Source organism: Calidris pugnax, unplaced genomic scaffold (genome assembly GCF_001431845.1).
Source record: "Calidris pugnax isolate Ruff unplaced genomic scaffold, ASM143184v1 scaffold49, whole genome shotgun sequence".
Taxonomy (NCBI): Eukaryota; Metazoa; Chordata; class Aves; order Charadriiformes; family Scolopacidae; genus Calidris; species Calidris pugnax.
This window is the reverse complement of record NW_015090798.1, coordinates 1-16344: the sequence shown is the minus strand read 5'-3', so window position 1 is coordinate 16344 and position 16344 is coordinate 1. Positions and strand designations below refer to the sequence as shown.

Genomic DNA, 16344 nt, shown 5'->3' with positions numbered 1-16344 from the left:
GTACTGTAAAGTACCAAAGACTCATGTAGTTCTGTGTCACAGAGTATAAACTCTCAGACCATAAGACATCAGTGACTGATTACTGAATTAGAAATAACTCCTTTCTTACATTTAATAGTAGTTTTTAATTGTATAGAAAGCAATTCTACAGAGTTGTATTGTATAGAAATCATGTTTTCTGAAAACCTTGTAATTGAGATATGGACAGTTTGGTCACTAGAAATATGACTTGGCTTTACAGAAAATATTCAACAATTTTAAAACTATGTTATCTCTTAGGCATATACTTGTGATGTTCTATAGTGGTAGTTGCAAAAAAATGTCTGAACCTAGAGATTAAAATTGTTGCTGGTCCCTAAAAATGGACACGGTTCTGATAAAGACCTTGAGTTTTGGCATTTGCTTTTTTTGCCTCTAATTTGGAAGTGGAAGAAAGTTTAAAGAATAAATTATCTTTGTTCACGCAAGGCTCGAGTCACTAAGATCCATTGCAGGGAGGAGATACCGCAAGACTTCAGTAAATGCTGAATGAGGCACTTCCCCTATTTACATGGAAAGAAGGTTAAAGTCTATTATTGGGGATCTCTGTGATTTGCACATCTATTCATTACCAGACAGCATTTATTACATCGGATGCTATTCATTATTTAAAGTTGTATTTCACAAACTTCAAACTTTTTTAGTGAAAGCCCTGTTTATATAAAGAGTGTCTCCAGTCTGTATATTGGGATAACTGAGATATTGACTGTTTAATAGCACTTGCTTAACTGTTGTTAAGATGTAAGCTGTGCTATATGGCATTGGAAAAAGGGAAGGGGCAGAAGGCACTGTGTCCCCAGGCATGCTTTGTGCCTGAGGTCACCCACGGAGGATTTTGTGCCAGTGGGAGCTGTCTTGTTTCTTTTCAGCTGTATCAATGGATTCCATAACATGAAATTTTCCTGTGAAAAAACATCTTCCTATGAAACCTGCCTCATCTCTATTTTTAAACTGACAAGCGCTACTTCTGCTACTGTCTTGTTGTGAAGTTAGCAGCAGTCTTTGTATTGTACCGCTCAAAGGCTAAATGTCTGTTACTGTAATTAAAATATATCTGTCCTTTACTCCTAATAGGAAAATCAACCTGTAATAGTGAAACGGAAAAGGGGAAGGCCTCGTAAATACCCTCTTGAAGCTGTACAGCCTGGTGGTAAGTAGTTCATAATAACCTGTGTGGAACAACAAGGAAAATAGTGACATTCAAGTTCTGAATTCGTATTTCTTCCCTCAGGTGGGGAGTCAAAAGCTGATATGAGCACTGGGAATGTAAGTGCCTTTATTTTGTTTGGGTGCATTTAAAAACAGTAATTCAAGAGCCATTTGTCTGTTTAACAACTAACGGTATTTCAGAAACATCTTATGGAAAACTTGATCATTGAGTTCAGTCTAAGCAAACCAAAATTATTAATTGTATCTCCTAATATAGCTGCACTTTGTAAGCAAATTGTACTATTAAGTCTGAAGGCTGCAAATAACAGAATCAAACTTAGTACAACACACTTAATTAAAATCTAAGTGTTAGGCAGGCTAGCAATATACTTATCCGCAGGGTGAAATTCTGATTGTGCACACACGTGTCTTTTGATTTGTGCTGAGAGTCGTTTTGGCCAGAAGATGAGTGTGACTTTGCTTCGAAAACTTGAGATACTTTTTTTTTCTTTTTGAACCTCTCATAATAATAGCTTATAGTAACTCTTGATATCTGTAAAATGAAGTATTGTGTGATGCAGTTGTATTATCTGTATTACGATGTGTACTGTTCCTTCAAAAGATAGATACGTTCTGGTTAGTAACTTAAGAGCTCATGAAACTTATCTCTGTCTTTTAAAACTCAGCAATAGCTTAATTTCTTAACCCACATGAAGTACATTTGCTGCTCAGAAAGTATTCTGCTAGGAGTGTTTCTGCAATCCAGCTGGATTACAGCACAGGGTAGTAATGGATCAGCCATGTTTGTGGAGTATGACTACTTGGATTTATTCTGGTGAAAGGCTCCTTTCTTTGGAATTCCTGTATGTCAGAATCAAAGTTATTGCATAGAAAAAAGGTGATTTTAAGAGCAAAGTTGTATTGAAACTCATATTTTCTATCTGCTTGCCTGGTGATGCACCAGCTGGTATGTCAGAAATCTTGGGAATTTATCTAGGCTATCGATCGCAGGAGGTCTCCTCCCTCCTTGTGCTGTCCCTGCAACTTTTCAGGCAGCCCTTTGAGTCCTGTCCCTTCTACAGATCTGCTGGAGTTTTGTTTCACAATTCCTGATCTTTCCTAATCAATTTTTTCTTTCCCCAATTATTAATTTAATGAAATCTAAGTTGAACTGATGTGGGTTTTGGTGTTTGGTTTTCTTGGTTTGGTTTTGGGGGTGGTGTTGGTTTTTAAATAAGAGTTGAAACTGATTTTAAAATCCCCCTCAAAATAGCTATACCTTGGCACCCTCAGTACTGGAACAGAACCGTCTTGTTCTAGTTGGACTGTTTTAAAGTTCCTCTTAGTGGTGAGTGATTGGTGTGTCAGTCAGTTACAGGCTGGCTTCAGGAGGAATGATACCTGCCCTCCATCTGAGATAGTGGCTCTGGAAGGTGAGACACCAGGTGTCTTTGTGTGACAATTTCCCCAAGGCTGCTTTAAGGACATGTTGCTACTTCAAAGGAAGCATAAACATCCTCGTGTAGTTATGCAGTGATGAAAGCAACTGAATTTTTTTTGGACACTTATCATAGGAGATTACGTAGTTATACGTGGCTCTTCCTGCTTTTAGAGTAAATACAAGGTTCCAGTGATAAATAATTCTGCAAATCTGTATGTGTGATTGCATAAAGTGACTGCACTTAACTTTTTTTTTTTATTGTTGATAGTGACATTTTCAGAAATGTATTTGACTGAAACTGCTTTTAGTGTCCTTTATTGCAATGACTTTAGTATCAATGAGGTTACTGAAACTGCTATGATTTCTAGATTTGTAGATAAGTTTTACTGTAAATGGGAGCAAGTTGAGCAAGTTTCAGTGTTTATGTACTACAATCCTGGATTTTTCTGATTTTCTTTAATTGAAAAAAAAAACCACTTCTTTTTTATTTCAGCTGCAGTTTCCTATCTTTGCAAGTAGAGGAAAAACGCCTCAAACAGGTAAGCAAATGATACCTGCTTTAACAAATAAAACAAAAAATGGAAGAAATATAAGAAGGTTTTCAAGAAAATCCCATGGGTCCTTCCTAAACATCATCTCTGGCAGTCAGTATTACCAATGTGTGAAAACATCAGAGTAGACACAACAGTGAAAACTTGTCCCTAATTCCTACTGAATTTTAATTTTAAAAAGAGCAGAACTTATTTCAAAGATGCAGCAGTGCTGTGAAGTGCTGAATAATGCATTGCAGAATATACTGAATAATTTGTGTAGATAGGCACATGGCAGAGCTTCAGAGGCAGGTAGGTAGGTACCCCATCAAACTGGTTCTTAGTGACTGTTTTCCATTTCTGCTTATTTTCCTTCATACAGGGACTATCAATCACACCTATTACATTAACCATTTTAAAATTTCAAACTTTGTTCAGTTAATTGAATTATCTTTGGTTATATGTCTGAAGAGCTTAGGGGTAGCTTGAGGGGGTATTTCTTTCTTTCACAACTGCTGTAAGATACTTAGAAGATGATCACTTCAGTTTACTCAAACATACTTCTAGTGCTTCAAACAAAAGTCAAATCAAGTGAGATATTTTTCTATTTCTCTTTCCTATTCAAACGTGTGATTTGTAACAGGTTAAACCATGGTTAATTTTAGATGAAGTAGTTAATTTTTCGCATATATGGAGTCTAAACTGCACTAGTTGTTTAAACGTGTCTTTTTAATTATGGGCATTCATAAAATAGAGTTGAAAATCTATTCAGGAAGCAGATGAACCTGAAAGGCAGGTTAAAAAATGGTTTGTAAACAAATACAAATATTCATGTAGCAAGTCTGAGAAAACAAGTCTTCAAAACAAATCTTCTAGAGTTTCCAAAAGTTTAGGTTTCTACAGAGATATTAAACTGGCTGCACTGTACATATGGACTATTTCCTATTTTCTCCGCATTTGTTAAAATGTCAGCTTTAATCCATATGCCTCAAAATTTGTCTCTGGAGGGTTAGCTGGTTGTGTGGTACTTGGTTTCTATCAACTGCAAAGAGAACAGACAAGAATGTGAGGAAGGTGTAAAAGTGCATTCTGGTTTGCTTTTTATTCAAAAGGACAGACACCTGACTGTGCTTAAAGCTTAATTTAGTCTGTGAAGTAACATTTTCTTTTCCAGGTAAAAGGCTGTTTGTGTCACAGTGGTATTAAGGAGAGTGTGTGAAGTGGATGAAATACACTGTTAAACTTCTCATCATAAGTTAGGATTCATGTGAGAAAAGGGGTTGAAAACCCCTGCAGTGAAAAGGAAACAACGTGGAATCCCTCTGTGCAGCTGACTTATTTTGGCAATTTTGGGGTGTTCTGCACAAGGGCTTGCAATAGAGACAGACTCACATGGAGACTGGGGAGCCGAGGGTCTCTTTTATTATATGTTACAGTTGCCTGTGTGCCCCATCCCTGGAGGGGTTCAAGGCCAGGCTGGATGGGGCTTGGAGCAACCTGGTCTAGTGGGAGGTCTCCCTGCCCATGGCAGGGGGTTGGAATTCTATGGTCTTTAAGGTCCCTTCAAACCCAAACCGTTCTATGATTCTATGTTTCTGCTCTTTGAAGTCTGTTTTTGAGCCATTGCATTGACATTCTTCTATTTATTCTCTAATTAATGATGGGTTTAGAGTTTGTCTCTTGTGTAGCTTTCAGAAAACAAAAATAGGAAAAAAAATAGGAAAAAAAAAGGTACAAAAACTTGATTTTGTTTAGGTTGCTTTGCTCCTTCTATTTCTAAGGATTTTTATCCTTGCAGTGTTGCAGATAATTCAATTTGATGAAGCTCAAAAGCTTTGTAAAATAATCTCTCTCTTATCATTGAGGTGGTCAGGGCAGAAGTGGAAAGCATCTACCACAGAGAGAGGCCAGGTTGAGACACGGGTTGTAGGTTTATAAATGCACTTTAACATGCACAGGCCAGTCTGTAAGAAGTACCCCATTGGAAATAAGAAGTACTTTAACAGAGAAAGTCATGTCATTTGCATACCAGGTATTAGACAAGTTGTAAGTATTGTCTTTTACAGCGTCTTGGTGCTTCACCATGGGCATAGCTAAGCTCTACAACAGATTTCCTGGAGAGACCACGTTATTGGAGGCTTTCAGAATTGAATTGAACAAGATCTTGAGCAGTATGATCAGATTCATTAATTTAGCCATGCTCTGAACAGGAGGTTGGACTAGATGACCTCTAGGGGCCCCTTCTAAGCTAAATTTTTCTGTCATTCTGTAATTGGTTGATAGTAGTTAAAAGGGGTAAGTAACTTTTGTTTTTCCATTAAAACAAAACAGCATATGCAACAAAATGATAAATAATGTCAGTCATATAAAGCCTTACTACTTAATAAAAAAAAAAAATTAATCATTGTCCCAGTCTCTGTATATAACAGAACACAACAAAGCCATATTCTAAATTAGATGGAGACTTTAAATGTTTTCTGAGCTTCTGTGATGTTTATGCAAAGTTGACAGTTTGGAAGAATTCCTTTTTAAACTGATTGGCAAAAGATTTGAAGTTCAGGATTAAGTTTTGTCCTTTCTTTTTAGGTACAGACATATCTAATAAGAACGAAACAACAAATGTAAGTGCAACCATTTTAATTTGTAAGCTTATAAGCAATATGTAATGAAAAATGACTGTCTTGTATTTAAATTAAACTGTTCTTGCCTTACGTGCTTCCATTTTATTTTGTCAGGAAGATGAAGCTGAGAAAGCAGAAATGCTTGTGCGTAAAAGGGGAAGAAAGCCCAGGCGTTCTCTGGTTCAGTCAGAGGAAACTGGTAAAAACATAAAACTGTGTTTTTCCTGACAGAATGAGAAGATACTACTGTGCCTTTCTGTTTACTAATAGCAACAAGATAAGCTTTATTCAATTTTCCTTTCTTGAGGAAAAATCATTGAGTTACAGCTAGTGTAAATATTATGTAAATATGTGTAAATTGCTGTAATCTCATGTCAGAATTGCTACATCCCAGATGCTTCTATAAAGCCTCATGAATTTTCTATGAATTCTGGCTATGAGCTGCATAAGTAAACGATGGTGAATGTGTTAGCAAGATTAAGTCAAACAAGTGTGAATTAAAAATGTTGAAGGATAAAGGAAATGGAAAATTACTTACTTAAAATGGGATTTGTGAATAGAATACCTTTTCTAAACTAAGTGTCCATATCCTTTTGGAGGGCTTTTGGAAAATTATAGCACATGTGTAAAATTTTACATGGACAGAAACACTGGAGCCAGAAAGAAAACGTCGGAAATTAACGTCTTCTGAAGACGAACTAAAAGAGCAGGAGGAAGGTGAAGAAGAAGATGGTGAGGAAGATGACGAAGCACATTCCGGGGCCACAACTAGATCAGCCACAAGATTAGAGGCTCAAAGGTAACTGTGTGTAGAGACACCAATAGCAGGGGTCGGGGGGAGGTTCTACACTGTTCTCAGTTGTTGTGGGGTTTGCTTGGGGTTTTTTGTTGATTGTGAGGGGTTCTGGTGTGTGTGGTTTTGTTGTTTTTATCTTATTTTATTTTTAAATTGATGAGAGGTTCCCAAATAATTTTGGTTCTAATTCTAGTACCACTCTTGTAGGGATAAAGAGTCAAAAGGGGAGGCAGGGAAGCTGTTAGGGTCTCAGAAGACATACTTGAGTATGTCAGAAGGTAAGAATTGCTCCTGTTGGCAGTCTTCATCCTGGTCATGGCTCAGGAGTTGGGTAAGTTGAATACCTGAACCTGCAGGTGATCTGCAAGCTCAGAAAGCAGTCGGATCACAGAAGACTGGTGTGGTAGCAGGAGTTCTGTTCTCAAGAAGCCATTCTTCATCTCCCTCAGCCTAGGTCTGCCTTTTTGTAGGCAAACTGAATTATAGCAGGGCTCGTCCTCTTGACTTTGTTATGGAAACAAAGAAAGATAGCAGCTTTGGGAAGTTTTAATTTATGTTGCTGCCTTTCAGAACAGAATTGGAGCCTGGGCTTTGGGTTTTTATGTTCATGGTGAGATTTCTGTAAATTCACTGGATTTACTTCATTCCTAAGGATATAATATTACACGTTAACCTTTGGGGCATATTGGAAACTCTGTTCACAGTTTGGTCTTGAATTCTTAATTTCAGAGCTGAATCAGAAAGCAATTATATAGTCTTTATTTAAATAGAAACTGTGAATGTTTACCACTACATTGTAATGAGCTTTTAGATACTAGTGCTTTCATTCTGATTGCTTGTGGAAACATCTGCTTTCTTATTTATGGATGTGTGTGTTTGTGTCTCAGCTTTTCGGTGCTGTCTTTCTAGCTCTGGCTGTAACAAAGCAGCGTTATCTTAAGGTGCTGCAAACAGCCTGCATTTTATAAGTATGATTTGGGACTAATTCTGTGGAAGGGGCTGCTGCTTCATCTCCAAAATTGTTGGTTTATCAGTTTTTTCTGACTTAGGTAACCTGTTTTCCAAACAGTTAAGTTGATCACCAGTAACCAGTTTCTCAATTTGCTGAACTGGTGGATACTGGAGCTAATATGAGTTCTTTACGCTGGATAAACAAATTCTCTTTTCTTTTACAGCCTGTTTGTCTTTGCTTTTTTTCCCTTCTGTTATTGCAGGCTATTTTTTAAACATGGACACTTACGTACCAGAATTAATGCAGATTTGCAACTAAGACTTTTATTTAGTTAAAGACTAAATGTAGTCAGTAAAGTGCCCTTTCTTTCGATTCTGCATTTGATATGAAAATACACAGCTTGGCCTTGCAGTTTGTGTCTCTAACCTTGCAAATGGGTGGGTTTTTTTTCACTGTTTCTTTTGGCAGCTTTGATTTACTTGTTGCAAATACTGTGCAGTCTTGATTTTCTGCACTTGGAATGCAAGAAGAAAGTGACTTGGTGAAAGTATTTTGTTATATATACATTCATCATTCTTTTGTATTACAGAAAGCAGCCCAGCAAGCCAACCACACGTGCAACTTCCAAAGGCAGTGAAAAAAAAAACCACTTCTTTTTTATTTCAGCTGCAGTTTCCTATCTTTGCAAGTAGAGGAAAAACGCCTCAAACAGGTAAGCAAATGATACCTGCTTTAACAAATAAAACAAAAAATGGAAGAAATATAAGAAGGTTTTCAAGAAAATCCCATGGGTCCTTCCTAAACATCATCTCTGGCAGTCAGTATTACCAATGTGTGAAAACATCAGAGTAGACACAACAGTGAAAACTTGTCCCTAATTCCTACTGAATTTTAATTTTAAAAAGAGCAGAACTTATTTCAAAGATGCAGCAGTGCTGTGAAGTGCTGAATAATGCATTGCAGAATATACTGAATAATTTGTGTAGATAGGCACATGGCAGAGCTTCAGAGGCAGGTAGGTAGGTACCCCATCAAACTGGTTCTTAGTGACTGTTTTCCATTTCTGCTTATTTTCCTTCATACAGGGACTATCAATCACACCTATTACATTAACCATTTTAAAATTTCAAACTTTGTTCAGTTAATTGAATTATCTTTGGTTATATGTCTGAAGAGCTTAGGGGTAGCTTGAGGGGGTATTTCTTTCTTTCACAACTGCTGTAAGATACTTAGAAGATGATCACTTCAGTTTACTCAAACATACTTCTAGTGCTTCAAACAAAAGTCAAATCAAGTGAGATATTTTTCTATTTCTCTTTCCTATTCAAACGTGTGATTTGTAACAGGTTAAACCATGGTTAATTTTAGATGAAGTAGTTAATTTTTCGCATATATGGAGTCTAAACTGCACTAGTTGTTTAAACGTGTCTTTTTAATTATGGGCATTCATAAAATAGAGTTGAAAATCTATTCAGGAAGCAGATGAACCTGAAAGGCAGGTTAAAAAATGGTTTGTAAACAAATACAAATATTCATGTAGCAAGTCTGAGAAAACAAGTCTTCAAAACAAATCTTCTAGAGTTTCCAAAAGTTTAGGTTTCTACAGAGATATTAAACTGGCTGCACTGTACATATGGACTATTTCCTATTTTCTCCGCATTTGTTAAAATGTCAGCTTTAATCCATATGCCTCAAAATTTGTCTCTGGAGGGTTAGCTGGTTGTGTGGTACTTGGTTTCTATCAACTGCAAAGAGAACAGACAAGAATGTGAGGAAGGTGTAAAAGTGCATTCTGGTTTGCTTTTTATTCAAAAGGACAGACACCTGACTGTGCTTAAAGCTTAATTTAGTCTGTGAAGTAACATTTTCTTTTCCAGGTAAAAGGCTGTTTGTGTCACAGTGGTATTAAGGAGAGTGTGTGAAGTGGATGAAATACACTGTTAAACTTCTCATCATAAGTTAGGATTCATGTGAGAAAAGGGGTTGAAAACCCCTGCAGTGAAAAGGAAACAACGTGGAATCCCTCTGTGCAGCTGACTTATTTTGGCAATTTTGGGGTGTTCTGCACAAGGGCTTGCAATAGAGACAGACTCACATGGAGACTGGGGAGCCGAGGGTCTCTTTTATTATATGTTACAGTTGCCTGTGTGCCCCATCCCTGGAGGGGTTCAAGGCCAGGCTGGATGGGGCTTGGAGCAACCTGGTCTAGTGGGAGGTCTCCCTGCCCATGGCAGGGGGTTGGAATTCTATGGTCTTTAAGGTCCCTTCAAACCCAAACCGTTCTATGATTCTATGTTTCTGCTCTTTGAAGTCTGTTTTTGAGCCATTGCATTGACATTCTTCTATTTATTCTCTAATTAATGATGGGTTTAGAGTTTGTCTCTTGTGTAGCTTTCAGAAAACAAAAATAGGAAAAAAAATAGGAAAAAAAAAGGTACAAAAACTTGATTTTGTTTAGGTTGCTTTGCTCCTTCTATTTCTAAGGATTTTTATCCTTGCAGTGTTGCAGATAATTCAATTTGATGAAGCTCAAAAGCTTTGTAAAATAATCTCTCTCTTATCATTGAGGTGGTCAGGGCAGAAGTGGAAAGCATCTACCACAGAGAGAGGCCAGGTTGAGACACGGGTTGTAGGTTTATAAATGCACTTTAACATGCACAGGCCAGTCTGTAAGAAGTACCCCATTGGAAATAAGAAGTACTTTAACAGAGAAAGTCATGTCATTTGCATACCAGGTATTAGACAAGTTGTAAGTATTGTCTTTTACAGCGTCTTGGTGCTTCACCATGGGCATAGCTAAGCTCTACAACAGATTTCCTGGAGAGACCACGTTATTGGAGGCTTTCAGAATTGAATTGAACAAGATCTTGAGCAGTATGATCAGATTCATTAATTTAGCCATGCTCTGAACAGGAGGTTGGACTAGATGACCTCTAGGGGCCCCTTCTAAGCTAAATTTTTCTGTCATTCTGTAATTGGTTGATAGTAGTTAAAAGGGGTAAGTAACTTTTGTTTTTCCATTAAAACAAAACAGCATATGCAACAAAATGATAAATAATGTCAGTCATATAAAGCCTTACTACTTAATAAAAAAAAAAAATTAATCATTGTCCCAGTCTCTGTATATAACAGAACACAACAAAGCCATATTCTAAATTAGATGGAGACTTTAAATGTTTTCTGAGCTTCTGTGATGTTTATGCAAAGTTGACAGTTTGGAAGAATTCCTTTTTAAACTGATTGGCAAAAGATTTGAAGTTCAGGATTAAGTTTTGTCCTTTCTTTTTAGGTACAGACATATCTAATAAGAACGAAACAACAAATGTAAGTGCAACCATTTTAATTTGTAAGCTTATAAGCAATATGTAATGAAAAATGACTGTCTTGTATTTAAATTAAACTGTTCTTGCCTTACGTGCTTCCATTTTATTTTGTCAGGAAGATGAAGCTGAGAAAGCAGAAATGCTTGTGCGTAAAAGGGGAAGAAAGCCCAGGCGTTCTCTGGTTCAGTCAGAGGAAACTGGTAAAAACATAAAACTGTGTTTTTCCTGACAGAATGAGAAGATACTACTGTGCCTTTCTGTTTACTAATAGCAACAAGATAAGCTTTATTCAATTTTCCTTTCTTGAGGAAAAATCATTGAGTTACAGCTAGTGTAAATATTATGTAAATATGTGTAAATTGCTGTAATCTCATGTCAGAATTGCTACATCCCAGATGCTTCTATAAAGCCTCATGAATTTTCTATGAATTCTGGCTATGAGCTGCATAAGTAAACGATGGTGAATGTGTTAGCAAGATTAAGTCAAACAAGTGTGAATTAAAAATGTTGAAGGATAAAGGAAATGGAAAATTACTTACTTAAAATGGGATTTGTGAATAGAATACCTTTTCTAAACTAAGTGTCCATATCCTTTTGGAGGGCTTTTGGAAAATTATAGCACATGTGTAAAATTTTACATGGACAGAAACACTGGAGCCAGAAAGAAAACGTCGGAAATTAACGTCTTCTGAAGACGAACTAAAAGAGCAGGAGGAAGGTGAAGAAGAAGATGGTGAGGAAGATGACGAAGCACATTCCGGGGCCACAACTAGATCAGCCACAAGATTAGAGGCTCAAAGGTAACTGTGTGTAGAGACACCAATAGCAGGGGTCGGGGGGAGGTTCTACACTGTTCTCAGTTGTTGTGGGGTTTGCTTGGGGTTTTTTGTTGATTGTGAGGGGTTCTGGTGTGTGTGGTTTTGTTGTTTTTATCTTATTTTATTTTTAAATTGATGAGAGGTTCCCAAATAATTTTGGTTCTAATTCTAGTACCACTCTTGTAGGGATAAAGAGTCAAAAGGGGAGGCAGGGAAGCTGTTAGGGTCTCAGAAGACATACTTGAGTATGTCAGAAGGTAAGAATTGCTCCTGTTGGCAGTCTTCATCCTGGTCATGGCTCAGGAGTTGGGTAAGTTGAATACCTGAACCTGCAGGTGATCTGCAAGCTCAGAAAGCAGTCGGATCACAGAAGACTGGTGTGGTAGCAGGAGTTCTGCTTTCAAGAAGCCATTCTTCATCTCCCTCAGCCTAGGTCTGCCTTTTTGTAGGCAGACTGAATTATAGCAGAGCTCGTCCTCTTGACTTTGTTATGGAAACAAAGAAAGATAGCAGCTTTGGGAAGTTTTAATTTATGTTGCTGCCTTTCAGAACAGAATTGGAGCCTGGGCTTTGGGTTTTTATGTTCATGGTGAGATTTCTGTAAATTCACTGGATTTACTTCATTCCTAAGGATATAATATTACACGTTAACCTTTGGGGCTTATTGGAAACTCTGGTCACAGTATGGTCTTGAATTCCTAATTTCAGAGCTGAATCAGAAAGCAATTATGTAGTCTTTATTTAAATAAAAACTGTGAATGTTTACCACTACATTGTAATAAGCTTTTAGATACTAGTGCTTTCATTCTGATTGCTTGTGGAAACATCTGCTTTCTTATTTATGGATGTGTGTGTTTGTGTCTCAGCTTTTCGGTGCTGTCTTTCTAGCTCTGGCTGTAACAAAGCAGCTTTATCCTAAGGTGCTGCAAACAGCCTGCATTTTATAAGTATGATTTGGGAATAATTCTGTGGAAGGGGCTGCTGCTTCATCTCCAAAATTGTTGGTTTATCAGTTTTTCTGACTTAGGTAACCTGTTTTCCAAACAGTTAAGTTGATCACTAGTAACCAGTTTCTCAATTTGCTGAACTGGTGGATACTGGAGCTAATATGAGTTCTTTACGCAGGATAAGCAAATTCTCTTTTCTTTTACAGCCTGTTTGCCTTTGCTTTTTTTTCCTACTGCTATTGCAAACTATCTTTTTTAAATATGGACACTTATCTACCAGAATTAATGCAGATTTGCAACTAAGACTTTTATTTAGTTAAAGACTAAATGTAGTCAGTAAAGTGCCCTTTCTTTCGATTCTGCATTTGATATGAAAATACACAGCTTGGCCTTGCAGTTTGTGTCTCTAACCTTGCAAATGGGTGGGTTTTTTTTCACTGTTTCTTTTGGCAGCTTTGATTTACTTGTTGCAAATACTGTGCAGTCTTGATTTTCTGCACTTGGAATGCAAGAAGAAAGTGACTTGGTGAAAGTATTTTGTTATATATACATTCATCATTCTTTTGTATTACAGAAAGCAGCCCAGCAAGCCAACCACACGTGCAACTTCCAAAGGCAGCAGTCCAAGTTCAGTTTCTCCTAGAAATCGACAGAACCTAGCAGCAAAAAAGAGATCGCCAAGCGATACAAAAGTTAATAAATCTCCTCCATTGACACAGTAAGTATTAAAGTTGAATCCACTTCTCTTATTTGTTTTGGAAGCTGCTACATTGATCCTTTCCTTATATGTAATATACTGCCTCAGAATCTGAATAGCAGTCTAGCTTTGCACTGTTCTGTTCTTCTGTGATATATGAAAGCTTTTAAAGGATTTACTTCTGTTTACGTTTTCTCTTTTTCTTCATTTCTTTATCATTTTGAAGACTAGATATTTTTTCTTTCCATCCTCAGAAACCTCTTGGGAGAATCCAAAAAATGCTGTTATACAGCTCAAGTTAAAATACTGTGACTCTTACCTGAATGAGGGGAAGAGCAGCTGTAGTTCATGTTAAAGCAGCATGATGACATGATTCTGACACTTCAAAGATTTTTCTAACATCAGCTGATACAGGAGGAGAAATTCTGAGTCCTTATGTCGAGCTTTGAAAATATTTCCCTTTCCTTGCTTCCCTGCTACACATTTTAAAGTTGAGATGACAGTAAAATCTCAAGGGAGTAATAAGTGTGATGAACAGTTGCTTATTCATCTCACACTTTGCCTGTAAAATGGGTTCTGGGCCAAATGCATTTAGTTGTCATCGGCTCTGAAATGCGGCAGTGTCTTCAAACTGAACCCCGGGAAGGTGTGTATCCTGTACTAATCAGCTGCCTGTTCACCTCATGTTAATTACTCTGCATGGCTGTGAATGGCCAAGAGTTCAAGCCACACTTATGATTGGTTGCAGCTGAAACGTGGTGGGCTCAAATATGGATGCTCAGAGATAAGGGTACGTGATGTCTGCCCTTACTCCCTCGTGTGTGTGTGAGACGATTGCTCCTCTTCTGTCTCTGTGAGGCAGAGTACATGTGGTTTGTTATATTCTGTTACAATCCACAAGGCCTTACAAAAGAAAGAGGAGGAAGGAGGAGAGCTCTAGTCCCAAATTCTGCGTCTGGAGCAGTCTCCAACACGCAGGATTAGTACAGAGGTGTGATGGAGTGCAAGGTCTGCCTGTGCTCTGTGCTGGCATATAGTGCTTTAGTAGTGAGCTTTTAAATAATATATCTCTCTATTTCATCAGAGATGGGCAATTCCATCCTTTGGATGGAATCCTCAGGGTTGTGACTGGACCACCCTTTTTGTTTTACAGCTCCTACCGTTGTTAAAATAATTATTAATTATGCTTTTCAGGTTGAAGGTGCAGTGTACCAAGCGCAAAAGGGAAGACAGCCCGACGACGGTGGTACGGAGGAAAGGCCAGCAGAAACCAGAGGAGACACCAGTAAAGAAAGCAAAACGATAATCTTTACCAGCTAGTACTGTTCATGGAAGAGTCAAAAGAAAAAAAACAACATCTGTGCTTCTATTTTTTTTAAAGCAAAGGGATTTGCACGTGCTTGTTTCAGAGGTCTAAGTTAATCAATGCAGTACTTTTAAGTTACATTTTAAACAGCTTTATAAACTATTGTTTATACAGAATATTATGTACATTTATTTCAGATGAAAAAAAATAAGTTTACTTTGTATCTGAATGAAAAACAAAGTAGTTATATATTTTATCACTGACTTGGAAAGTTGGGGTTTCCCAATGTGACATGCTAATGCAGATGCTTCCAACCCATGAGGCACCCCTGGGCCTACTAATACACTTTGTATATAAACTTGTAAAAATAGGTTGTATTTTACTCCGTGTATGAATCTAATCGACGATGGACATTTTATTTATTATATGGAAAGCATTGGTCTGTAAACTTTAGTATATACCTTAGGTTTTTTTAATTATATATTTTACATTCTATGCAGATGTCAGTAGGAAACTTCCCCTCCGCTCCCCCAGGGCTGTCAAAAACCTGAAGTTCTCTCAAACACGCTCAGACAGTTGGTAAAGTATTTTCCTCGCATGCGTTAAAAGTAGTTTAGGTTAGTGAAAGGGACTCGGCTCCTTCCTGTTCACACTTGTGGCGAAGTATAAAATTTAAAATGTAATCTTACTAGATTATATTTTCACTTGTGAATTTACTACCAACCTCAAGAAGTAAATAGTATTAGGTTAGATTTATTCACAGTCAGCCAACACTACCCTGAAACGGAACAGTTTTATTTTGCAACTAAACCACCTGTTCTTTCAGTATTTGTCTTTTTCAACAAAGAGGGACCCATTGAAAGCAAACGTCACTTCTCCTAACTATAGAGCTTCAGCATTTTATGTTACATTTTATACACAGGTATTAAAAACAGAACCTGGTATTATTGCCAGAATCTTTTTTTAATGTATATTAACTCTGGTAAGAGCAAATGTTCAAGTGAAGTTGTATATAAAGTTAAACTTTTCTTATGATCAAATGTGTCTCTTGTTATGATGTGATGAGTTGCCAAACAATCTGAGATTATTTTAAGTGTTTTGTTGATATTCTGGTTTTTAATTAAAAAGGATTGGGGGGGGGAATTTTACTTTAATTTTTTTTCTTTTTTTCCTCTCTTTCTTTTGTGAGTTTTTTTTGAACTTGTTGTAAGGCAGATGTTTCGTCAGATATTCTGCTTGGTTTCTTACTGAGATTTTTATATAAAAATTATAAAATGTTTGCCAAAAATCTGAGTTGCAATATTTTTATTATCCTTTAGTTGTATTGCTTTGGAACTTGTTTTTACAAATGTGTTTGGTTGGACCCGTATCTATAAGCTTTACCTGATGAGTGTCTTTAAATGTTTACAGGTGCTTATATTTTAGGTATATGAGCAGTGGGGGAAGGACCTGACTGTTGACCAGGCTTAGTGTACTTTAGAAGCAGGTGCAGGCATAATTTTTTTCCTAAGCAAACTTGAGTCTAAAAAATGAAGAAAACCTCTTTGCTCTGAAAATTAATTCCTTTTGATTTCTCCCTTAACTCTGTTGCCATACTAATACCTACCTTGTTAACAAATTGCTGATATATACCTGTATATTACCAACACTAGTGTTTATGCACTTCTTCATATGCAGTTGTAGGATAAGTTGAATCTCCTCCTTTTGGTTTTCCTCCTTTTGGTT

At 37.1% G+C, this 16344-nt stretch overlaps 1 protein-coding gene and 1 long non-coding RNA gene across 3 annotated transcripts in view; both read left to right on the top strand.

Moving 5' to 3' along the window:
* BOD1L1 (biorientation of chromosomes in cell division 1-like 1) overlaps positions 1 to 15923 on the top strand; it is a 41285-nt gene extending 25362 nt beyond the window's left edge. Inside the window, exons 17-24 of one of the 2 annotated variants that reach the window (XM_014937067.1) lie at positions 1114 to 1189; positions 1271 to 1305; positions 3123 to 3168; positions 5746 to 5780; positions 5895 to 5979; positions 6426 to 6579; positions 13191 to 13334; positions 14508 to 15923. In XM_014937067.1, the coding sequence (XP_014792553.1) occupies positions 1114 to 1189; positions 1271 to 1305; positions 3123 to 3168; positions 5746 to 5780; positions 5895 to 5979; positions 6426 to 6579; positions 13191 to 13334; positions 14508 to 14619 (687 nt within the window). In that variant the 3' untranslated portion in view covers positions 14620 to 15923. Of the gene's footprint in view, positions 1 to 1113; positions 1190 to 1270; positions 1306 to 3122; positions 3169 to 5745; positions 5781 to 5894; positions 5980 to 6379; positions 6580 to 8117; positions 8163 to 13190; positions 13335 to 14507 lie in introns of those variants that run through there. The other variant, XR_001411392.1, reaches the window with a different exon arrangement.
* On the top strand, positions 8258 to 11589 carry LOC106885147. The gene is made up of 3 exons (XR_001411393.1): positions 8258 to 10852; positions 10967 to 11051; positions 11452 to 11589. It is a non-coding gene; the product is annotated as an uncharacterized LOC106885147 (long non-coding RNA).
* Positions 15924 to 16344: the final 421 nt, after the last annotated feature.